General features: G+C 38.6%; 1 protein-coding gene across 1 annotated transcript in view; it reads right to left on the reverse strand.

Moving 5' to 3' along the window:
• LOC132114084 (X-linked interleukin-1 receptor accessory protein-like 2) overlaps positions 1–26483 on the reverse strand; it is a 259570-nt gene that overhangs the window by 16460 nt on the left and 216627 nt on the right. Inside the window, exons 5-6 of the mRNA XM_059522227.1 lie at positions 12552–12626; positions 3703–3832 (exon numbers count right to left, since the gene is read on the reverse strand). Coding sequence (XP_059378210.1) covers positions 3703–3832; positions 12552–12626 — 205 coding nt within the window. The remainder of the gene's footprint in view (positions 1–3702; positions 3833–12551; positions 12627–26483) is intronic.

The following is a 26483-nucleotide window of genomic DNA, read 5'->3' on the forward strand; positions in this document are numbered from 1 at the left end:
CCACAAAACTGGCAAATTACTTATCACTAAAGCCATTAAAAGAAAGACAAATCCTTTCAAAATATCGACTCAGTGATCATGATTTGGAAATAGAGATTGGTAGACATAAAAGATCCTGGCTACCGAGAGAAGAGAGGCAAACACTGTGAGCTGAATCAAACAGAGGATGAGAAACACTTCCCAAATACAGCACTACAAGAGAAACATTCTTCTCACAGTTTGAAGCTTTGAATCCTTCATTCTTGTCTCTAAATGACTCAGAGAAACTACTCTATATACTTGGAGAGAATGAGACGGCAGTCACAATAGCTGCTAAATATTTATACACCATACACACCATACGAAAGGGATCATTTATTATATTCAACTGTTTTATTTGATATTCTTAATTGTATATAATTACTATTATTAATATTAGAAATATTATCTGCTGCTGCTATTTTGATTGTATTGTATTTTATTGTAATCATATTTTGTATTTTATTCTGTATCTAAATGCTTTGGCAATACTGTAACTCAAATATCATGCCAATAAAGCAACTTGAACTTGAACTTGAGAGAGAGAGAGAGAGAGAGAGAGAGAGGAGAAATGTAAGAAAGTTTAATGTTGTATTTAAACTGTGTTTGAGGGGAAGTTGTGGCCTAATGGTTAGAGAGTCAGACTTGCAATCGAAGGGTTGTGAGTTCGAGTCCCGGGCCGGCAGGAATTGTGGGTGGGGGGAGTGCATGTACAGTTCTCTCTCCACCTTCAATACCACGACTTAGGTGCCCTTGAGCAAGGCATCGAACCCCCAACTGCTCCCTGGGCGCCGCAGCATAAATGATGCCCACTGCTCCAGGTGTGCGCTCACAGTGTGTGTGTGTGTGTGTTCACTGCTCTGTGTGTGTGCACTTTGGATGGGTTAAATGCAGAGCACAAATTCTGAGTATGGGTCACCATACTTGGCTGAATGTCACGTCAGTCGTGTTACAGAGAGAGAGAGAAAGAGAAAGAGAGAGAGGTGTTCAGAGAGGAGTCTGTTGGATGTTTAGCTGTTATTTGTTTTATGGACTCAATGTTGAAAATGTAAAACATTTCAAACACTGTTGGCAGAAGTGAAAAATAAATAATTTTATGAAGTTACAATTTTGTTTGATTCCATGTTTACTGAACATGAGTATTTACAATGCAAATCCAAATTATTTTAATTTACTGACAGTTACTTATATCTTGTCTTTTAACTTTATTAAGATCAGATTCTGCAGGTAAAATTACAATAATAAGGTGACTTGACTTGGACTTGACTTGACTTACTACAGGACTTGACTTGACTTGACATAACTTGTGACTTGACTTGACTTGACTTGCCCAAGAAAAAAATACTTGGGACTTACTTGAGACTTGAAGGTTAAGACTTGAGACTTACTTGAGACTTGCACATGTGTGACTTGGTCCCATCTCTGCTTAAATGACAGTAAACAGTTGGGAGAAAACTGATGTGTGGCACAGTCATGCATTTGGTCTTAAAGTGACAGCAGCTTAATATCACTGCTGCTGTCTGAAGAACAAAAGAAGAAGAAGAAAGAAGAAAATCACTCTGAATTGCTTTTTTACTGAATAATTTCTTTACCTTTGATATGGATTGATCGATATTACATTTATATATTATCAGAGGTGTAAAGAGTACCTGAAAACAATCAGGTACCTCACAGTGAAAATTACTCCATTACAAGTTACAAGTCACTAATTTCAAAACAACTTGAGTAAAAGGCTTAGAGTATCTGATTTTAACAGAATTTTAAGGTCCCCTGAAGTGCCTTGAAACAAGCAGCGTTATTCTGTGTGGTGATGTAATTTCAACTGAAACAGGAAGAGAGGGCGGGACATATCACACAGCCCCGCCCCTTTTTAAAGTAGCCAATATCTTTTGATTATTTCTGCTCTGGCCAGAGACGTTGAGCTCGGTAAAGCCTTATTTAACAGCCACAGTCTAATAGATTAACCGCTAGATTCAATATGAAACTCTTAGTAAAGCAAAATAGTGGTCATAATCATGCTAAGGCTGTGTAGTTTTTAATAAATGGATCAGACTGTGTGCGCTGCGTGAAACCAGACCTTATTTGCACAAATCGAAAGCATATTTACACTGTCTGAATCATTCCCTATCAACTACACTGTGCACTATGAGACATTCACAGTACAGGAAACACTACACTGTGAACAAGTGACCGATCTCAGCTCGCTTCAGAGTCTATCTATGGTGCAGGGGCCGGCACTTCGGATTCTAGAGAGCATTTGATTGGTCAGAAGATTGGATGAGAAGATGAAGTACGATGTGTTGTCCACGATTCTGTTGAGCCGTTTTGGCAGAAGAGATGAACTGCAAGCTTTGAATTATTATATCTTCTAAATGTGAATTTTGTCACTGTTTTGGAGCACACTGCCTTATAGATAGCCTTAAGACTAACATAGTGATACTAACACCCAAAAAACTTCAATTTTGATTTCATGGGGACTTTTTTTTTGTTTATTGAACTTTTACAATCATAACAGGATAAGAATATAGAACAATAGTGAAAGAATTATGTTAAGTAAATGATAAAGTCGAAGGCTTGTTGCACTGGCTTTCACGTTCACATTCAAGTAAAGTAGCGTTACTGGCAAGTTTGGGAGAGTAAAGGCAAAACGCACAGGATATAGTGCTTTCAGTGTCCTGTGGATGGTCATAGCACTTCTTTTCTGGCAGAAATGACTAGGAGCCATGCAAAATGTAATGTGTAACTGCAACACTGAATACAAATGTAACGTAAAGTAAAGAGTACTCTTCAAAATACTTAAGAATAGATAAGAATACATAAGAATACTTATTCAAAAATGAAGTGAAGTAGAGAGTAAAAGTTGCTAATATCTTTGATACTCAGTTAAACTACTCAAGTACAGCAATTAATTACATTTACTCAAATACTTCACACCTCTGTACATTATAGTATTTTGTATTTCAATACTGCTGTTGTAATGATCACCAGCTGGAGTACTCTTGATAATCACCAGAGGGCGCTTCATCCCAAACCTCTGTCACTCTTGGACTTCATTTCCCATAATCCTTTGCCCGGACTCATCAGCACTCTTTGTTTGCACCTGTCTGCTCACCCTATAGCCTGGTTCATAGCCCTGTATAGAAACTGTGCGTTGTTCTCTAGTGTTTTTGATTAAAGCTTGTGTTTCTATTACATTATATTCAGTGCTGTTTTAGTATCACTGAGATACCCCTATAGTTTTTTTATTTAATTTTCCATTTCCATTTTAATTGTACTTACAATTATAGTAAATTTGGGCATGTTTTTGTCATTTTTATGAATAGTTTTTATTTATTGTTCATTCTATTCATGTTTTAGTTATTTTAGTACAAGCCAAAACCAAAATGATAATGATAAATGTTGCTTTGGAAAGTAGCTGAAATAAGTAAAAATTTCTACCCATTTTATTGTATTTCAGTTCACGTTGATTATTTAGTTTAGTTTAGTTAAGTATAATAACCCTGCATGGTTATATGAACTGATATTGTGTTTGATGAGAGCAGAGACTGATCTGTGTGTTACAGGACTGTGAGAACATGTTTCGTTCACTAGAGGTCTCTGTGTGCTCAGTGATCTATAATATAGATGATATAATCATCTGAGTTCTGATTCTTAATGTTGAGCAGGATCAGGTTCTGACAGTACCTGACTCCACTCTCTCGTATGTGTCCTTCCAGCTCCTCCACGAACTTATCTCCCTTCGTCCAGTAGATGATGGGCCTGGAGTCCCCGCTGTAGCCGAAGAAAGCCCTGCAGTCCAGCACCAGACGCATGCCTGCAAACACAACCACACAACAGAAATAACAACAAAACCCATCTACACAACAGACAAATGAAGACTTTAAAGTGTGTTTCCAGGGAAGAATATCAGAGAGAAATGCAGAAAACACATAAAAACATGCACTGCTCAAACCAGGCCAAGACTTTCCTTTAAAAGCAGTCAAAGTTGAGTAAGAAGCTCACACTCACACAACACTTCCAGAATACATGCTAACACTTTAATAATAATTATAATATCCATCTCCATCCATCTTCTTCCGCTTATCCGGGGCCGGGTCGCGGGGGCAGCAGTCTAAGCAGAGAACCCCAGACTTCCCTCTCCCTAGACACTTCCTCCAGCTCTTCTGGGGGGACACCGAGGCGCTCCCAGGCCAGCCGGGAGACATAGTCTCTCCAGCGTGTCCTAGGTCTTCCCCGGGGTCTCCTCCCAGTGGGACGCGCCCGGAACACCTTCCCGGGAAGGCGTCCAGGAGGCATCCGGAACAGATTGCCGAGCCACCTCAGCTGACCCCTCTCGATGTGGAGGAGCAGCGGCTCTACTCTGAGCTCCTCCCGGGTGACTGAGCTTCTCACCCTATCTCTAAGGGATCGCCCAGCCACCCTGCGGAGAAAGCTCATTTCGGCCGCCTGTATCCGGGATCTTGTCCTTTCGGTCATGACCCAAAGCTCATGACCATAGGTGAGAGTAGGAACGTAGATTGACCGGTAAATCGAGAGCTTCGCCTTGCGGCTCAGCTCTTTCTTCACCACGACAGACCGGTACATCGACCGCATTACTGCAGAAGCTGCACCGATCCGTCTGTCAATCTCCCGTTCCATCCTTCCCTCACTCGTGAACAAGACCCCAAGATACTTAAACTCCTCCGCTTGAGGCAGGAACTCTCCACCAACCTGAAGAGGGCAAGCCACCCTTTTCCGACTGAGGACCATGGCCTCGGATTTGGAGGTGCTGATTCTCATCCCAGCCGCTTCACACTCGGCTGCAAACCGTCCCAGTGCATGCTGAAGGTCCTGGCTTGATGAAGCCAACACGACAACATCATCCACAAAGAGCAGAGACGAAATCGTGTTGTCACCAAACCTGACCCCCTCCGGCCCCTGGCTGCGCCTTGTCGCCGGTTCTGTTCATGATAATTATAATAATGTTGTTATATTCATATAGCACCTTTCAGAAGCCCACGACACTTTACATAATGAATGGTGCAATCTTTATGTAAAAAGCATTGCCTTTAAGGGGAAGCTGTGACCTTATGGTTAGAGATTTGGACTCGTAACCCAAAGGTTGAATGTACAGCTCTCTCCCTCCTTCAGTACCACCCAACCCTGCTCTGTGTGTGTGTGTGTGTGTGTGTGTGCAGAGCTGAACTCTGAGTACGGGTAACCATACTTGGCTGTATGTTACATCACTTTCACTTTCTTTAAATATCCTAATCATTATTCTCAGACATCTGTTTCCCAGAGACCTCCGGTTCACCTATAGAGAACGCTCTCACATGCACTCATATCAAACCACGCTCACATTGTAAGACACACAGATACGAGCTATCAGCTGAGGGACACGCTGCAGATCTTAGCATGCTCACGCTGTAGAGAACTCACTCCCATTATAACACTGCTCTGTTTCCTGCACTGATCCACTACTCTCTCGATTCTCAAACCCTTCAGCAGCATTAGCAGCACAGAAGTGAAGAGCTTCCTCTGTCTGCAACCACAGCTTTAAGAGAGCGTCAGCGTCAGGAGATGAATGAAGGAGGCTGTGTTTAGTGCTCCAGGAATCATGCATCTTCCTTCACGATCAGGATCAACTCTTTCATCTGAACATCTATCACACATCTCCAGTCTTCAGATTCACCAAAACACTGTTTACTGGAGCAAAGTCAAAGCTTGAGGTTAAGAAGATTCATCCAAAAACAAAGAGTATAGCTGAAAATGAATACAGTTATGATTTCTGGGCATGTGTTTATAACTTTATACCAAATGAAAAATAACTTTGTTTGGATGTCCTGAATTAGCAGTAATATTTCAGTCACAGAAGAATCAAACATTGTGTGAAACAGAAATGCTCCCTCCAAGCCAAACCAACAAGCAGCCAGAAATGCTGATATATTTTATGGTAATTATTCATGTTTGTGTGAGGGTAAGAAAAATCTCCAAATCTAAAATGGATCATGATGCTTTTAGATAAATGTTTCTATACTCAATTATTGCATGTAAATAGTTTAGTATGTATTCTGACATGGTGTGACGTCAGACTCATATGATAATGTCTTGTGTTTTGGTTCTGAGTTTCTCTGTGTGATTACTGGTTTTGTTCACCTGTTAATGATCTCATTAGTTCCTCTAATGAGTGTGTACAGAAGTGTAGTCTGTGTCATGCTTGTGTTTGCTTTCTTTGTGTGTTTGATATTATTCAAGACTCCTTTTAAATTTCAATCTTCTTCGCTGAATCTTCATCTTCCTGCAACCATATTGTGACAGAATTACTCGAATATGTTTATTATGTTGTCTTTATTTGTAACATTATGAGAAAAACAGCAAAATCCAAAATATGGGTGTACAAATATGAACCGCAGTGTGTAATTTCTTACTCTGCAGAAGGAGCTGTTACAGGTCTTCTGTTGATTATCTGTCCTAAACCAAGCAGCTGTCAAATAATCAAGAATTATTGTTAATAAGTGGACTGGATGTTTGAATGGTTTGGAGTAAGTGTATCTGTTCGACATCATTAGTGTCTGACAGAAGGCAAACAGGTGGAGTGTTGGAGAAACATTCATTATTTGTACTGAATTGGCCTAGGGATTTGTCCTTAAAATAATATTTAACCCAGAAATGTACATTTGTTTAAAAATGTACTCATACCATCCCAGATCAGGATGAGTGTGTGTCTGGACTCTCATTCTGACGGCACCCATTCACTGCAGAGCATCCATCAATGTGATGCAGTGCTACATTTCTCCAAACCTGATGAAGAAACACACTCATACACTCTCACTTAACTTGGGAATCGTTTCAGTCTGCACATTTTCCCTATTGTGTTGGTTGTCACAGTTATTGATTTGATTTTGTCCTTTTAATGCAGGCACGTGTTGTACATTGTCCTCATTTATTTGGATACTTAAGGAGATGTTCCAGCTGTGGATTTATTAAAGACTGCCTTGCACCTTTATCATCGTGTTTGTGGTCCTGTGCATGACGCAACTTTAACCCTTTCTTCATGCTGGTATGAATGATATTTCAAATCATATCTAGGAGGGAGTATATGTCGAGAGTACAGGAACAGCACCCTATCACACATTAGCAACAGATCACACACAAAACAGCCTCCGAACACTTGAGCAGCTCCTGACAGCACCAGAAACACTGTAGCATTGGGCTGTCGAGTCCAGCTCCCACGTTACCCAAAGAAATCTAACAACTGAGGTATTTCTGTAGTTTCTGTTAGAGTTCACCTTCAGACGATCAGAAGTTTTGAGCGTGTGGTTTAGGGAGTCAGTCAGTCCACCTGGGCTATGAACACAGGTGCTGTTGAGCTCTGGACGGCTGCTGTCACACAGGGTCGACCCCTGACCCTGGAGGTGAGCATCACTGTCTAAACGGCCGATCTGAGCAGGTGGCAGCGAGAGAGACTGTGACTTCAGCCCAAGTGAACCACTGCTCAAACAACAAGTCTGGACGTACAGCTGCCTGCTCGACCACTTTACAATGATGAACATTTGTCCTTGTTCATGCAACAGGTTTTACTTTGCACTTATTTAGTTTTGTGAATAAATGTCTTGACATTTGGCAATTTGATCAAATACCCAGTCAGCTGGTAAAACCGAGTGCTCATTTTACCAAATGCAGTCATTAATCCAGGTCTTCTGTACCAACTCATGTCTCAGAACCTGACCATGATCTACTGTGAAGCAGATGTTGGATTACTTCTGTAAATGTCACTGTAATTTAAAGATAATTTCATTGTGTAACAGACACTTCTGACTGATGCTTTAATTGCACGGCCAGCAAATGGACTTCTTGTGGAGTGCCTGCAGATCTCTAGTGCTAAAAGGTTCATTTACTGAGAGATAGTTGACATTTCAAGGATTCAGAGTCCATCTCCAGTGCTGTCGGCGCACAGAATAATGCATTATAATTCAGTGTGAGCCGACAGATTAAATATTTTGTTCCTGACAACAGCCCGAGGTTGGACGAGAAGCATTACAAATGCATCCAGACAGGAGTAAATATTTAGCAAAGAAAGAGGAGGAGTTTGAGAGGAACAGAGAAGCGTGCTCTATATGTGCTGGACTGTGTCAGAAGAGTACGTTATCAGGTCAAATACTGCAGAGCTGAAATCACAGGGATGCTTTCGTTCGCTTCGGCACAGTTCATGATTTCAGTCAGTTCCTTTGCTTTAACTGTGTCTGCTCCTCACTGAGCATGTCAGCTGACACCAGCACGAGAGTCTGCGTTTACTGTCTCAACTGCTAAACAAACGGATATTTCAGTCCAATTCTACAATGACATGATGGCATAATTTAAGTGCATGAGAGCGTAGGACGTCTCCTCCATCAGCTGCTTCAGCAGTGTTTGACTGGACCTCCTGCCACAGGGTCCCATTTCTCATTTATGACCCTGGAGCACAAAACCAGTCATAATGAGATCTATACATCAGCTGAAAGCTAAAAAATGAATGATCTCTCCATTGATGTCTGGTTTGTTCGGAGGACAATATCTGTCTGAGATACAACTATTTGAAAATCTGGAATCTGAGGGAGCAAAAAAATCTAAATATTGAGAAAATCATCTTTAAAGTTGTTCAGATGAAGTTCTTGGCAATGCATATTACTAATCAAACATTAAGTTTTGATATATTTACAGTCTGAAATTCACTAAATATCTTCATGGAACATGATCTTTACTTTACTTTTTTTTTGGCTATTGCTACAAATATACCCCAGAGACTTAACACTGCTTCTGTGCTCCAGGGACACATTTAAGCTTTCAAAGAGGTTTTGGTACAAGTGCCCCATTAGCAGCCATTGTGTCCTTCGGCTCTGGTGAGGACGGCCCATTACACAGCAGTGTTTGTCACAGTTCCTAAGACATCCTTACAAAAAATACCTTTATTCAAGTGTGATTTTAGTATACTTAAAAAAAAAAAAAAAAAAAGGAAAGTATACTTTAGAAATTATACTACTTATAGAAAGTATACTATAGAAATGTGCTTTATGTACCTCTCAGAAATATACTTAAAATAACATTTAAGTATAATTGTGTTATATGGTAGAGTGCACTTTTACGTACAGAAGCAAGCCCAGAAGAAACCGAAACAACAGATGCTTCCACATGTATCATCAGCCATAAAACAGCATCAAAACTGTGCAACGTGATGGAATAAAATCAGCTTTGGGGTGTTAACTGACTCCATCCACGTTTTGATTATTATTCTGAATCAAATTCATATTCTTTGTTTCGCTTTTTGTTCAAAATGTTGATTATTTCTTTCTTTTTTATTTATTTCTTTATTTTATTTATGAAACTCATCCACAGTCAAGTGTTTATAAAGAACGCATGAAGCTAGAATAAAATGTTTTTGTTTACAAGCAGATACTCTGTTCTTTCTTTGGATGTTTTGTATGTTCAGATATTCATATAACAAAATATATACAAATTAATATCTAAATAGGGAGAGTAGTATACTCTAAGTTCACTTTTGGTATAATTGCAGTACAAACTTGCTAATGTTATTCTTAAATTATACTTAAAAAAGTATACGTTTATATACAGTACTAGAAAGTGGTCCAATTTAGTCCCAAGGAGTATTGAAACAAGTATACTATTATAACACTGATATATGTATACTTGCTACATAAAGTATACTTCATAATATACTTGAACTTTACTTAAGTATACTTAATATAATACACTTGAAGTATACTTTTTTCTTGGTAAAGGGGACCTGGTTTGGGCCAGAATGAGCTGCTGTCTACTGTTTGGAGAAGCCTCTCTCCGGGCCAGATACAGTAAGTCATTAGTAGATCCTGAGAGGGTTTGTGTTGGCACAACTGTGGGTAATGTCTTAAAATGCTCTGGAACTAAACATTGGTTCTTTGTTTTGGCATTATCATAAATTTAGCTCTTCTTCATGGTAACCTTACATGATTTCAATGTGTGTCTGCATTTTTTGTGTTTTACACAATTGAGGGGGGAAAAGGCAAAAGTCTGTCACATACACAGTAAAAAACGTTGGGTTGTTTTTTTTTTAAACCAACCGTTGGGTTACATATATTGGGTCAATGTGTTGGGTTATCTTAAAATTTGTTGGGTCATTTTTTTTTTCATCGTTGGGTTATTTTTAGTTATAACCCAACTGTTGGGTTAAATATGTTTCCCGCTTCACTCCGGTTCAAATTTTAACAGTCCAGTCAGCGACTCAGCACGGACATCAGCGGCAGCCTGCATGATTATGAAAGGTAAGTAACTGTTAATATAATCGTATGATGTATATAACTGTTATAACATTAAGTAATGTGTCTTTTTTATACGTTAAAAAAGTTTTAATTCCCTTTAGTCCGTTTGTTTCCCCCAGAGAATCAGATCGATTGTAAATTAATGCTATTCCTGTTTGTTCGCTAGCATTAATACATTAAAAGATTAGCTGCAAAACTTTTTAGACAAGTATTACTTAAAGTTAATAAAAATGTCTGGTGAAATGTGAAAGTTTGACGAAATCATTAGAATTAAGCTAGAAAAGCCTCACGGAACATTTATCGGATCGGACCAGTGAAAGAATTTGCTCGAGCTGAGCTCACACACATCAGTCATGCAACAGAGAACAGACTCCGTGAGAATTGTTTGAATGAACCTGCAATTTTCTGTTATAAAAGTTCAAAACACAGACGAAAGAAAAGCGCGCAGTCGTGAGGCAATCGTGTATACCAGTGGCCCAAATTTACATAACGTTACTCCTACAACCAACCTTTAAGAGGGGAGCATAAAACAAGTCATATTCGTCTTAGTGCACCAGCACTAATTAATTGTACAGTAATAGTGTTTTAATGGTTTATTCATATTGAATATTGTTATGCATCTATCAGAATACCCTATAATTACAGCAATTTCTCTTATGAAGCTAGATTGATTGACATGTTTTTTAAATGTGTTGTACTAAATGTGTTTATACTTACTGTATGTTTTAAACAATGGACTTTTTCGTGAAAGAAAAATTGCAACAATAGAATTTCTGCCTGTTAATTGAAACATTTCAAGCTAAGTAACCTATTTAAATTAATGATACATAAGTTTTCAATTTTACTTAGACCTATGACTTCCAAAAATTATGAAAAAAGACAAATGAGGTGAAATGATAAGTGTACTGCCGCATTCCGTCCAACAAAGCTTCCTTTCATTTACAGTGTACTTTTGTTCCTCCCTACAAGTCCAAATCAGTTTAAGGGTAAAGGGTGGTAAAATTTACTCACATTAGCCGCAAATATTGCCACAAATTTTCTGGAGGGAGTGAAAACTGGTTTATTCTGTCTCTTAGTGCAAATGATAGTAGATCCCCACAAAGACTGTAAAAATTTAAACTGTAAGCTTAGTTTTTTTTTTGTTACTTGTGCTTTCTCTGTACTTTTGTCATTTAAAGGCCTTCGTGCAGAAATTGTCTTTAAAACCCTTCCTGCTGTCTGCACCATACCACACAAATGGAAAAATGGTGTGCACATCATACACGGAAATGAAGCGGTCCTTCATTGACATTCAACCTGGAAGTAAAAGCAAAACTTAAAATTACAGTGCCCTGTGTAGTCAAGTCACCTTTATTTATTTTGTATAAGACACACATTGTACAAAATGTTAATTAGATGTTAATTAATATAAATAATTAACTCAACTGTTGGGTAACTTTTAACCCAACAGGATTTTAACCCAATAGATGGGAAGGTGCTATACCAACCCATAGTTGGGTTACAGGTTTTTAGTGTGTAGTTAGATGGTGGATTTTGTTGTAGTGCGATGTAATGTAATGCTGGCAATATTTTCTTCCTTTCAAAACTGCTTGGTTTGCTGCTTCTGTTCAGCCTGCAGAGATCTCACAGGAAAATGGAAAATATTCCTTGTCCATGCAATCATTAAAATTAATAAAATGCATATTACAGCACCAGAGACCATTTCCACTTGCACAATAATTACATTGCCACATTCGCAGTGTCCTCTTTTAATTATCCATTTTCTAAACATGTAGGGCAATGAGCCTGCTGCAGCAGCTGGAGATTCATGAGACTGATGGAAGTTCCATTATAAGTATATCCACCCAAACAGTATATGCTGTTCTTTCGTCATCTTTTTCTTTGTGTGTGTGTTTGTTTTAATACAAGCCAAAGTGAGTGTAGGTAAATTAGATGGAGGGATGTTGAAAGGTTCCTTCATCTGTGTGAATTAAGACTTGTGAGTGATGGTTCTGATGAAGAGGCTGTGTGCTACTAGCACGACGTCAGATCATTTGCTATTAACATATCATATATCTGCTATTAGTTAATAGGAGTACACTCACATAAAAATGAGCTCAAAGCTGTCAGAGATGGACTAAATGTTACAAATACATGTTGAGTCGAGGGCATGAGCATCCTGAGAACTCATCACACATAACTGAAGCATAGCACTTGTATAAAAGACAAAAGTGCATGTTGTTCTCTGTATATCTGTGTGTGAGATGGTGAAGAAGGACTCACCGAGCTGGACGTCTATGATTCTGGTCTGTCTCTCTGAGGGGAACAGGACCTTTGGTGGTCTGCTTGTGAGAAGTGCTGCAAAACAATAAACACACATTAAAAATAGGGCACTGAATGAAACACTCATCTCAATAACTGGCTGACTAACACGACATAAAATGATTCTTTAAGATCAAAAGTGAACCGTTTACGTGAGTTGGACATGCACAAGTTGTATAACGGAGAACGCTAGTTAGATTTATTGTAAACAGTGAACAAAAAACAGATGAATACTAATATAAAACCAGGAAACAGCATCAACAACAACAAAATAAAATATTTCAACTTAGTAAAGATTCATTGTCTTTGTTTTTGCTTACTTTCAGAGCAAAACTCACCTTATAAACTAACAGCAAATCTCAATGTGATTGATCATTTATATCATCACTAAATGTAAACTATACCATTGCCCAGTCAGTCTGTAAACTGCTCAGTTGGACTGTTAGCTGTAAGGTACAGTATCATAAACACCCATGCTATGAATTTCTGTGGAGCTGCTTTAAAACAATGTGTATTGTGAAAAGCGTTTGAGAAGTAAAATGCACACAGACATTAATCAAGTGCTAGTACACTTGAATATGTGTGCATTTGAATGTTTTTGTATGATTCTGTTACTGTGTTGGATCTCCACCTAACATCTAAACCTGAATCACTATCTGTTGACCGCTGAGCAAATGATCAGCACAAACAGGCTTAGGTTTGGTTTCTTGGGATCACCTCACAAGGAGAGTTAGCTATATAAATGTTTATCATTTTGATATAGTCTTGTCTCTATCTGTGTTGAATCTTAATAGGAGCTCTGTGAAAGGAGTGAGGTTGAAGTGACAGCTCATCCATCTTACAGGGCAGCTGCAGCTTTAGCATGCAAATCAAGCCATCATTCACGTCAACAGAAGACCACGCTCTCTGAATCCACAGATCCTCCGCTGATGAACCCGTTGTCACCAACGCTTAGGGATCTTTAGGAACGTGTTGATGCTTTTATGGCACAGTGAACAGGACCAGTTTTCTCCTCCCTCTGCATTGTATTTGTACAGTGTCTAGAGCAACGCAATTACTTACAATCATGCAAAACCCACAGCACTATTTATTTTGCTGACTTCAAATTTTGCACGGGCAGAATTACTGTTTAACAGCTCCATTTATTAACAAAGAAACAGTGCTAGGAAAATTAAGTGCTCTTGAAGTTGAAATTTCATTGTTGGAGTTTAACTGGCTCTGCTGATTAAATAAATCTTTAGCCCAAATCTCTTTAGCCTCCAACCTACATTCTCTGTTCTCCTCTTCCAGCTATAGATAGAAACTACCCTAACTTGACCTGCTATCCGAGTGTGACCTCAGGGGTGACACGAGATCATGACTAACTGACTGAATATCTTTAGACAGCTCTATGAGCCATTATCAGTCAAGCTATAATACTGAAGCACACAGAGTTACAGCACTGAAGGGTCAGAATCAGTGATGGATCCCCCACTGCTCTCCCTGTGCTGTACTTCACCACCTCCTCTCACTTCTGCTGCATCCATCAAACCACTGACAGAATCTCTGATCAACACAGCGTTCAAGCCAAATACTTCACAGAACAAAATACAAAATCTGTATCCACCATTTCAATTTGACTTGGTCCATTAAAAAAGCCTAGTACTCACAGATTGTGTCAGAAGATTAAAAAATATAAAAACTTTCTCACTCATGCAGAACAGATTCTATTAATATTCTATATTCAAACACTAGAATATTCAAACTCTTGACTTTTTTGCAAACATGCAATAATTAAATCAGCAATTAAAGTATAAAACAGACTTGATAGACTCAATTTATTTACCAATGCTTTTCTGCTTATGTAAAGTAAATGCCAAAGTCTGTTTCGTTCGTTTGGTTTTGTTTTACTGAACCGAGTGTTTCACTTTCTTCACTTGTACACTTTTAGCTTGTGCTGCACTGAATGTGCATTTCATTCCACTTAACGCATATTCATTTCTTTCAGCATGAATAGATCATTCATGTGCAAACTGCATCTCGTTTCACTTTCTCTTTAAAAACTTTATACTAAACAAAGTGCCAGTATGAAGATGAATTCCACTTCAAGCAGAAGCAAACTGATACCTTGAGATGTTAGTGTTTATGTGACGAGTGGGACGGGGCCGAGAGACGTGGTAACAGGAGCGAGGCCGGTGGAGTGATTGGAAATGAGCGACACCTGCTCGACACACCGGTCTCGAGTCCCACGGAGGAGATGGAGGGATATAAAACCGGAGCGACAACAGTGACAGACGAGAGAGGACCAGGCCTGGGTTTTAGTTTTTTAGTTAGGCCTAGCAGAAAGTGCATGGGAGATCTTGAAACGGTGCTTGTCCTGGCCGTCAGACTCACAGCAGTGACAGTGGATCTGTATCTCTCTTTCTCAAGCGAGCACCAGCTGTCCTCAGGGTCCAGATCCGTCATGACACCTGACCCAGCGCATCTGGACCCATCACTTCCTCTCCACACACGAGGACATCGTGCCCCTTCATTCACATGCACACTTCAATATAACTCTTCCAAACACTGCTGATCCCACTCGGCCCAACTTCCATTTCCACGCTTCCCATGCCTCCCGTAGACACAGTGTCAGTTTACAGTTGTCATCCAAATGCCTACCAGTAGTGAGATTAACTGATTTAGATTATTGTACAAATAAACAGCTTTAACAACTCATGAATCCAGCACTATAGCAACTGGTGATAATAACATACAGGATAAATTTATTTGTTGTCAACAGTTCAGAAGATCTGCATCTGTAATAAAACGTCCCTCACATGGCTCCGGGGGTGAATAATGGCCCCCTGTAGTGAATCCATGCATTTTTGTAAGATAAATATCCAGATTTCAAATGTACTTAACACTATTTTTTTAACATCTGCTGACCGTCTTGGCGGAAGATGGAAGACATATGCGTCCCATGCTCCTCTGGGAAATGTAGGAGCAAAGGAAACAAAGTTTCCTTACTTCAGCAAAGGAAAACTAGTCTCCTCTTGGCTTACTTCGAAATCCTCCAACGTTTTTTTTAATAAATCCTTGTTTTGTGCTTCTAATTTGTGACCAGCGTTTTGTTTTGTTTTGTTCTCTCTCCGCGCTGCTGATGCACTATGAAATCTGCCTTGGCAAGTCTTCCGGTTCTCCACAGTCAGCAGAAGTGGGGAAAAAAGGGTTTACTACATTTGAAATCTGGATATTTATCTTACAAAAATGCATGAATTCGATACAGGGGGCCTTTATTCACACCCCAGAGCCGTGTGAGGAACATTTTATTACAGATGCAGATCTTCTGAACCGTTGACAACAAACACCCGCTTACCCCATAGAAAGGCTTGGAAGAACAAGGACAGTTTTTAATATAACTCCAATTGGATTATTCTGAAAGAAGAAAGTCACACACACCTACTGTAGGATGCTTTGAGGGAGAGTAGAAGATGGACGAATTTTCATTCTCAGGTGAACTAATTCTTTAAGGCTGGGTTTCGTTCAAAACTGTTCGATATCGATACGATACCTTGACTTTGATACTGGTTCCTGAACAATACTTTTTTCAATACCAATTTTATTAAAACCTTTTTAACAAGATTTATACATTACACCTCTCTCTCTCTCTCTCTCTCTCTCTCTCTCTCTATATATATATATATATATATATATATATATACAATGTTTTTCTTTTTTCAGAGTTTTTTTTTTTTTAAGCATGAGCCCCGTCAGACTGGTCTTGGCGGAGGTGTTGCAACAATATATAGTGATATTCTCAATGTTACCCAGAAAACAGGATACAGGTTTAACTCATTTGAAATACTTAATGTTACACTGTCAGACATGCAAAAGAAATCTAATGTATCTCTTGCTCTGGCTACTGTGTATAGACCACCAGGGCCGTATACAGAATTCCTAAAAGAATTTGCAGATTTCCTCTCAGACCTTCTAGTTACAGTTGATAAGGCGCTAATCATGGGAGATTTTAATATTCACGTCGATAATGCAAATGATACATTAGGACTTGCGTTTACTGACCTAATAACCTTTTTATGAGTCGAGCAAAATGTCACCGTGCCCACTTATCGTTTTAATCATACACTAGATTTAATTATATCGCATGGAATCGATTTTACTGATATAGATATAGTACCTCAATGTGATGATATTACAGACCATTTCCTTGTATCGTGCATGCTGCGTATAACTGATATTAACTATATGTCTCAGCGTTACCGTCTGGGCAGAACTATTGTTCCAGCCACCAAAGAAAGATTCGCAAATAACCTGCCTGATCTATCTCAACTGCTATTTGTACCCAAAAATACACATGAATTAGACGAAATTACTGACAACATGGGCACTATTTTCTCTAATACATTAGAAGCTCTTGCGCCCATCAAATTGAAAAAGGTTAGAGAAAAACGTACTGTGCCATGATATAACAGTAACACTCACTTTCTCAAGAAACTCGTAGTCTTGAACGCAAATGGAGAAAAACTAACTTGGAAGTTTTTAGAATTGCATGGAAAAACAGTATGTCCAGCTATAGACAGGCTCTAAAAACTGCTAGGGCAGAGCATATCCACAAACTCATTGAAAATAACCAAAACAATCCAAGGTTTTTATTTAGCACAGTGGCTAAATTAACAAATAACCAAACGCCACCTGATTCAAATATTCCACCAAAGTTAAACAGTAATGACTTTATGAATTTCTTCACTGATAAAATAGATAATATTAGAAATACAATAGTGAATGTAGATTCTACAGCGTCTAACACTTCAGTTTCATCCATCGCACCCAAAGATAAACTGCAGTGCTTTACAACTATAGGACAGGAAGAGCTAATTAAACTTATCTCTGTATCTAAACCAACAACATGTTTATTAGATCCTGTACTCACTAAATTACTGAAAGAGTTGTTACCTGTAGCTGAAGAACCACTTCTCAATATTATTAACTCGTCGTTATCTTTAGGTCACGTCCCAAAACCATTCAAGCTGGCGGTTATTAAGCCTCTTATTAAGAAACCACAACTAGATCCTAGTGAACTGGCAAATTATAGGCCTATTTCAAATCTTCCATTTGTGTCTAAAATTTTAGAAAAAGTTGTGTCGGCTCAATTGAGCACCTTCCTGCAAAAAAATGATCTGTATGAAGAATTTCAGTCAGGTTTCAGGCCCCACCATAGCACAGAAACTGCACTTGTTAAAATTACAAATGACCTGCTTCTTGCGTCAGATCAAGGCTGCATCTCATTTCTAGTTTTACTTGATCTTAGTGCTGCGTTCGACACCATAGATCATGACATACTCATAGATCGATTACAAAACTATACAGGTATTCAAGGGCAGGCTCTAAGATGGTTTAGATCCTATCCGTCCGATCGCTACCACTTTGTTTATTTAAATGGGGAGTCATCTCATTTATTACCAGTAAAATATTCAGTGCCAAAAGGATCCGTGCTAGGTCCCCTTCTATTTTCAATATACATGTTGCCCCTTGGTAATATTATTAGAAAATACGGGATTAGTTTCCACTGTTATGCTGATGATACTCAGCTATATATCTCAACGAGACCAGATAAAACTTCTAAATTATCTAACAGAGTGTGTTAAAAATGTAAAAGATTGGATGACCAATAATTTTCTCATATTAAATTCAGATAAGACAGAGATATTAATTATTGGGCCAAAAAACAGTACACAGAATCTTGTCAGACACTGTAATATGCTCTGGTCCCCTCCCTGCTTACCGTGGTGACAAGATGCATAGCAGATTGTCATCACTCAATGGCTGGATGTCTAAGTGGTGCCCACAGAATAACATAGGTTTCATAGACAATTGGACGAGCTTTTGGGGCAGACCTGACCTGTTTAAAAGAGATGGTCTTCATCCCTCCTGGGGTGGCGCCACTCTTCTCTCTAGAAATATGGCAAATAGTCTTAGTGTTTATACTTGACTAACTGGGGCCCAGGTCAGGAAGCAGACAGACTGGCTAAACCGACCGTCTGCTAGCTGCCTCCCGTCACAGAGGTCAGTTAATTCTCAGCACATAGACTCTTTCACCTAGATATCACACTATAGAGACTGTGTCTGTTCCCCGAACTAGAAAATACAAAAAACGTCCAAACCAAGTTAAGATTAACAATTTAATTGAGGTTCAACAAATAAAAAACAGAAGCAATATTGATGAACAAATGATAAAGCTTGGCTTATTGAATATCAGATCCCTTTCTACGAAAACACTTTTTGTAAATAATATGATCACTGATCATAATATAGATGTACTCTGTTTGACAGAAACCTGGCTAAAACCTGATGATTACATAAATGAGTCCACCCCCCAAAGATCACTGTTATAAACATGAGCCGCGTCTAAAAGGCAAAGGTGGACGTGTTGCTTCAATTTATAACAACGTTTTCAGGATTTCTCAGAGGGCAGGCTTCAAGTATAACTCGTTTGAAGTAATGGTACTTAATATAACATTATCCAGAGAAACAAATGTTAATGATAAATCCCCTGTTATGTTTGTACTGGCTACTGTATACAGGCCACCAGGGCACCATACAGACTTTATTAAAGAGTTTGGTGATTTTACATCTGAGTTAGTTCTGGCTGCAGATAAAGTTTTAATAGTTGGTGATTTTAATATCCATGTTGATAATGAAAAAGATGCATTGGGATCAGCATTTATAGACATTCTGAACTGTATTGGTGTTAGACAACACGTTTCAGGACCTACTCATTGTCGAAATCATACTCTAGATTTAATACTGTCACATGGAATTGATGTTGATGGTGTTGAAATTATTCAGCCAAGTGATGATATCTCAGATCACTATTTAGTTCTGTGCAAACTTCATATAGCCAAAATTGTAAATTCTACTTCTTGTTACAAGTATGGAAGAACCATCACTTTTACCACAAAAGACTGCTTTTTAAGTTATCTTCCTGATGTAACCAAATTCCTTAGCATATCCAAAACCTCAGAACAACTTGATGATGTAACAGAAACTATGGACTCTCTCTTTTCTAGCACTTTAAATAAAGTTGCTCCTTTACGCTAAAGGAAGGTTAAAGAAAACAGTTTGACACCATGGTATAATGAGCATACTCGCACCCTAAAGAGAGCAGCCCGAAAAATGGAGCGCAGCTGGAGGAAAACAAAGCTAGAGGTATTTCGTATTGCTTGGCGGGAAAGTAACATATCCTACAGAAAAGCATTAAAAACTGCTAGATCCGATTACTTTTCTTCTCTTTTAGAAGAAAACAAACATAACCCCAGGTATTTATTCAATACAGTGGCTAAATTAAACGAAAAATAAAGCCTCAACAAGTGTTGACATTTCCCAACACCACAGCAGTAATGACTTTATGAACTACTTTATTTCTAAAATCGATACTATTAGAGATAAAATTGCAAACATTCAGCCGTCAGCTACAGTATCACATCAGACAGTGCACTATAGACCCCATGAGGAACAGTTCCACTCATTCTCTACTATAGGAGAGGAAGAATTGTATAAACTTTTTAAATCATCTAAACCAACAACATGTATGTTAGACCCTATACCATCTAAGCTCCTAAAAGAGGTGCTTCCAGAAGTCATAGATCCTCTTCTGACTATTATTAATTCCTCATTGTCATTAGGATATGTCCCCAAAACCTTCAAACTGGCTGTTATTAAGCCTCTCATCAAAAAACCACAACTTGACCCCAAAGAACTAGTTAATTATAGACCAATCTCGAATCTCCCTTTTCTTTCCAAGATACTAGAAAAGGTGGTATCCTCACAATTATATTCCTTCTTAGAGAAAAATGGTATCTGTGAGGATTTCCAGTCAGGATTTAGACCGTATCATAGTTCTGAGACTGCTCTCCTTAGAGTTACAAATGATCTGCTCTTATCATCTGATCGTGGGTGTATCTCTCTATTAGTTTTATTGGATCTTAGTGCTGCGTTTGACACAATTGACCACAACATTCTTTTGCATAGACTTGAACACTTTGTTGGCATCAGTGGAAGTGCATTAGCATGGTTTAAATCGTACTTATATGACCGCCATCAGTTTGTAGCAGTGAATGAAGATGTATCCTATCGATCACAAGTGCAGTATGGAGTACCTCAAGGCTCAGTACTAGGACCGCTACTCTTCACGCTTTATATGTTACCCTTGGGAGATATCATCAGGAAACATGGTGTTAGCTTTCACTGTTATGCTGATGATACTCAGCTCTATATTTCTTCGCAGCCCGGTGAAACACACCAATTTGAAAAACTAATGGATTGCATAGTCGATATAAAAAACTGGATGACGAGTAATTTCTTACTGCTAAATTCTGAAAAAACAGAGGTGTTAATTATAGGACCTAAAAACTCTGCTTGTAATAACCTAGAACACTGTCTAAGACTTGATGGTTGCTCTGTCAATTCTTCGTCATCAGTTAGGAACCTAGGTGTGCTATTTGATCGCAATCTTTCCTTAGAAAGACACGTTTCTAGCATTTGTAAAACTGCATTTTTCCATCTCAAAAATATTAGCCTGGTCCTGTCAACACTGCACTGGCTCCCTATCAAGCATCGTATAGATTTTAAAATATTGCTTATTACTTATAAAGCCCTGAATGGTTTAGCACCTCAGTATTTGAATGAGCTCCTTTTACATTATAATCCTCTACGTCCGCTACGTTCTCAAAACTCAGGCAATTTGATAATACCTAGAATATCAAAATCAACTGTGGGCGGCAGATCCTTTTCCTATTTGGCGCCTAAACTCTGAAATAACCTACCTAACATTGTTCGGGAGGCAGACACACTCTTGCAGTTTAAATCTAGATTAAAGACCCCTCTTTTTAACTTGGCATACACATAACATACTAATATGCTTTTAATATCCTAATCTGTTAAAGGATTTTTAGGCTGCATTAATTAGGTAAACCCGGAAACAGAAACACTTCCCATAACACCCTATGTACTTGCTACATCATTAGAAGAATGGCATCTACGCTAATATTTGTCTGTTTCTCTCTTATTCCGAGGTCACCGTGGCCACCAGATCCAGTCTGTGTCCAGATCAGAGGGTCACTGCAGTCACCCAGATCCAGTACGTATCCAGACCAGATGGTGGATCAGCACCTAGAAAGGACCTCTACATCCCTGAAAGACAGCGGAGACCAGGACAACTAGAGCCCCAGATACAGATCCCCTGTAAAGACCTTGTCTCAGAGGACCACCAGGACAAGACCACAGGAAACAGATGATTCTTCTGCACAATCTGACTTTGCTGCAGCCTGGAATTGAACTACTGGTTTCGTCTGGTCAGAGGAGAATTGGCCCCCCAACTGAGCCTGGTTTCTCCCAAGGTTTTTTTCTCCATTCTGTCACCGACGGAGTTTTGGTTCCTTGCCGCTGTCACCTCTGGCTTGCTTAGTTGGGGTCACTTCATTTACAGCGATATCATTGACTTGATTGCAAATGATTGCACAGATAATTTTTAAACTGAAGAGAGATGATGACATCACTGAATTCAATGATGAACTGCCTTTAACTCTCATTTTGCATTATTGACACACTCTGTTTTCCTAATTAATGTTAAGTTGCTTTGATGCAATCTTTTTTGTTTAAAGCGCTATATAAATAAAGGTGACTTGACTTGACTGATCGGCGTATTCGACATCAAAGTAAAGTGGTAGCTATTGTAAGTTTTTTAATTGTTTTCATTGTTTAATTGATGTCGAAAACACCAATCGATCTATGCAGTATCACGTCAAGTCATCGGATTTTGATACCGAACGACAAGGATTTTTTGATACTTGATGGTATCGAGACAATTTGGTCTGTGCCTAAAAAGCATTGAACTCGATACCCAGCCTTACTGCACCGTACTAATCCAGTTAGTCTAGTGTGGAGTTATTCTGGCTGAGATGAAAGAAAACTTCAGTTCGGTGTCACTTCCTTTCCATTATAATACGAACACACATCTGAAGAGCAGTGCTTGGAAACACCTACAACCTCTCAAACTAGGCTCATTTTCCCCGTTGTGTAGTTATTCTCCTGAGTGCCTCAGGGTGTGCATCTCACACACAAGCTCTGCACCCTTTTATTACCCTTCACAGGCTCTCACCCACTCTTCAATTCCTTCTGAAGGTAATATGATAATACTAGAGTCATTACTGGGTTATCCATGATATTCCCTTTAGAATACTGCTCCAGATGAGTAATAATTCCTTAAGAAGGATGTAGTAACACTGGAGTCATTACTAGTGGATGCAGTGTATGAAAACAACCAGCCTATAATGGTGAAAATCCACCAACTAGTTTTTTTATAATCCCAATAAATCATAAACAGTCTCTGACACTCACATGAGCAAATCCAGATTTTTCCCTATATACACATCATAGTTGTTGAAAGTCCGCTCATTAGTGATGCTCTCTGCACTATTAGCATATACACAGCCCTGAGTGAGAAGCAGTGGTCCATCATTACTGTTCTCTTGCTGTAGCTGCTGGAGGTACATGTCAGCTCCAAAGAGACATTAAAAGTGTGTGTGTTGGGATGCACCAATGAACATAGTAGTCTCCATAGACCACTGAGAACACGGTGGTTAACTTTCATTTTTAAAGGAAATGTCCCGGGAAAGTCCTGTACGTTTTAACTAAAATTTGATGCCGGACTGCCTTACGAACAAGGGTCAGTTCAGCGCTGGATTTGTGCAAAGATTGCTTCTGAAAGAGGGATCGATACCAACACTTCGTCTGCAAACGTCCAGACTCCAGACAAAGTAAGCATCACGTATCATATATTCTTTTCCTAAAGAGCTTCTTGGCTCTCTGTAAGGCTAACGTTGCTAAAGCTATAATTGTCTCTGCCTGTTTTCACTAATGCTTTCTTCATGTGCTACCAGAATGATCATGAATAGGAATGTGGTAGTTAAAAATTGCATTAGGAAGCAATGTGAGGTCAGTAACACGGTTACCACCAGTTAAACCCTAACACTGGTGGTATGCCCGCGAGCATGAGCTCTTGAAGTTCCGCCTTCTTCTGAAAAGGGAGGCGGTAGCACCAGCTCATTTGCATTTAAAGGAGACTAACACAAAAAACTGTGCGTTTTGGCTCATACCCTAATAGTGGCAATTTCAACAAGCTATTAAAAATTATCTGTGGGGTATTTTGAGCTTAAACTTCACATACACATTCCTGGGATCTTGAGACATCATGCACTGCTTTATATGATTACTTTAATCAATTTCTGTATAGTAGACTATTATAGGCAAAAATGTTTAATTATTATTTATTTTTTATTTTTTCTATGAACACACAGACAGCTTCACACAGACACACAGACATATATATATATATATATATATATATATATATATATATATATATATATTGTATACTGAAACAGGGACAAACAACACTGAGTAAGCCAAACATATTTTAGACAGACCGCTTACTGAAGACACAGAAGTTGACATTGTTTGGTCCGAGAGCTATTTATAGAACTTCCTGGATATGACATCATATGTTACGGGAAGACGTCCCGTTGTGCTATTGGACTGATCTCACACATGTTTTTAAGACACTATCACGTAGAAGTGCCACTTCTGATACAGCATAAGGTTTCTTGAAGGAGAACTATGGCTTAATTATTATTATTATTATTATTATTATTGTCTCTCAGGACAAAAACACTGATTAACACCTTGTATTTAGGCAAAGGTGCAAATTTTGTTTTGAAGATGAGTTTTTTTTTTACTTTTTACTTTTGACTCTGATCAGAACACATGGAACAGAGTGTTAATTCACTGATATAATGACAGACAGCAACAAAGATAATGCATGAACATGTTTTATCTTCAATGTCTTTCAAAAAGTCTTCATCAGATACATCAAACTGATACTACATTTTTTCAGTGGATTCAAAGGTAGGCAATTTCACTTTACTGTACGTCTGAGCTGTGATTTTTAAATCCACTCAAGAAAAGTGAGGGTTACTGGCATGACTGTGTAGTCTCCATTTAGGAAAGCATTATAAGCAGACTAAACTGAAGCTCCTACGCAAAGCCCTTACACTGAGTTGTGCTGCGGCAACTGAAAATAGCCCATGAAAAGCTGCTTATGCAATTGTAGATGTGTGGGGCCCTTGAGAGCATCTCCCCGCCGCTTCCAGATCCAGCCCAGCCAGATGAACTATGGGTGCTTACTGGAGCATGTGTGGGAAGAACAAATCTAGAATATACTGCAATAAGACAGGAAATGCTTGTGGGATCTGGGGCCCAATCATAAATCAAAATTAGATGAAATTACAAAAAAGTACAAAATAACTGCTTAAACGTTAACTGCCTGAAGAAACATTTCCATTCACTTCACACTCCTTTACCTGCTGGGAGTCAGAAGCCAAGTCTTTGTTCATATATGTGGTATATGTGAATGTACTCTCTCTGACTGCAATATATGCAGGGTTAAAATATATATTTTTAATGCTTTTAAAAAATATATTAATGTTTTTAAAATATAATAAGAAAAATACAAAAATGGCTACAAATGTATTTGAAAAAAAAAACATGTTTATATACATATCTTCAAACATATTTTGTATCAAATATATTTTTGGCTATCTTATATACCTGTATATACTCCACACATGGAGTGGACTGGATTTCACCTTCTGCTGAGAGTTCCTTACACTAACAGAACTGTCATGAAAGTTTCATGTGGATTATGGCACACTCTTCTGTAAAGAGTCTGAAAGCATAAGGTTATTTCATCACGCTCATTCTGTCCAGGATGAGGCAGCATTTCTATGGTGACGGCAGGTCAGTGGTCATATGATTTGAAATTATGCTTTGCAAAACAGAATACATTCAGCAATAAAAGCTTGGGTCAGAAGTTTTAAAACATGCGTGATTTAATGCTGTTTTATTCTGAGCTGAAGCTTGTGTTTGCTAAAGCAATAAGCCACAGCACAAAGCTGAGAGTGTAAAATCCTCTTGACCGTAGTAAAATCACTGATATTCTTGGTCATATACACTGGAAGTGACAGCAATGTTCAGTAAATAACTGGACAATTATTAATAATAAAAACCTGAATAACAATTCTTTACAATCTGCGCAAGAAACTTCTCAGGATGAACCGATTGTTGTGACAGATTGTATTAACAACTTCATCAGCCAGATGAAATGATTTGACTAGCACTCCAAACACAGTGAAAAACTCCCAAATAAAAGCTATTGTAAGCAATAAACATTTTAAGACATTTCGAATTGATTATACACAGGCTAGGATAGGAGCTGAAAAAACTGTGACATTTTTTTTGTAAATATGACCACACAGTATCATACTGTGAATATATAAATAATGCACTCAGTTAAAAGATATCTTCTTAAATCACAAAATCTCAATATAATAAGCAGTTGGCACAGCAGAGTCTTCAGTGCATGTTTTAATGAGCGCGAACTGTGGCACATGCACTTGCAATAAACACAATGCCTGCTTTTCTTTCTTTCTGCCTGCCAACTGAATTCTCCCTGAGCCAGCAGATACATCTGATGCCTCGCCAGCACACTCTCCCAGCATCATTAACACACGTCTGCACGGGACACTTCTTTTTATTCCACTACCTTTTTATTTAAGTGAAAAATACAAGTTTCCACACTCACCTCAACAAACATCATGCAATATTTTTGGACACACTAAATGACTTTGGGGAAGTTTTCACCTGAAACTTGCAGCACAGTGTTTCATGAAAAATAAAATATTCACTGGTTTCAGAAATATTTTGACTGAGCAGACACACACACACACACACACACACACACACACACACATACACACACACACACACACACACACACACACACACACACACACACACACA

Source organism: Carassius carassius, chromosome 33, assembly GCF_963082965.1.
Source record: "Carassius carassius chromosome 33, fCarCar2.1, whole genome shotgun sequence".
Classification (NCBI taxonomy): Eukaryota; Metazoa; Chordata; class Actinopteri; order Cypriniformes; family Cyprinidae; genus Carassius; species Carassius carassius.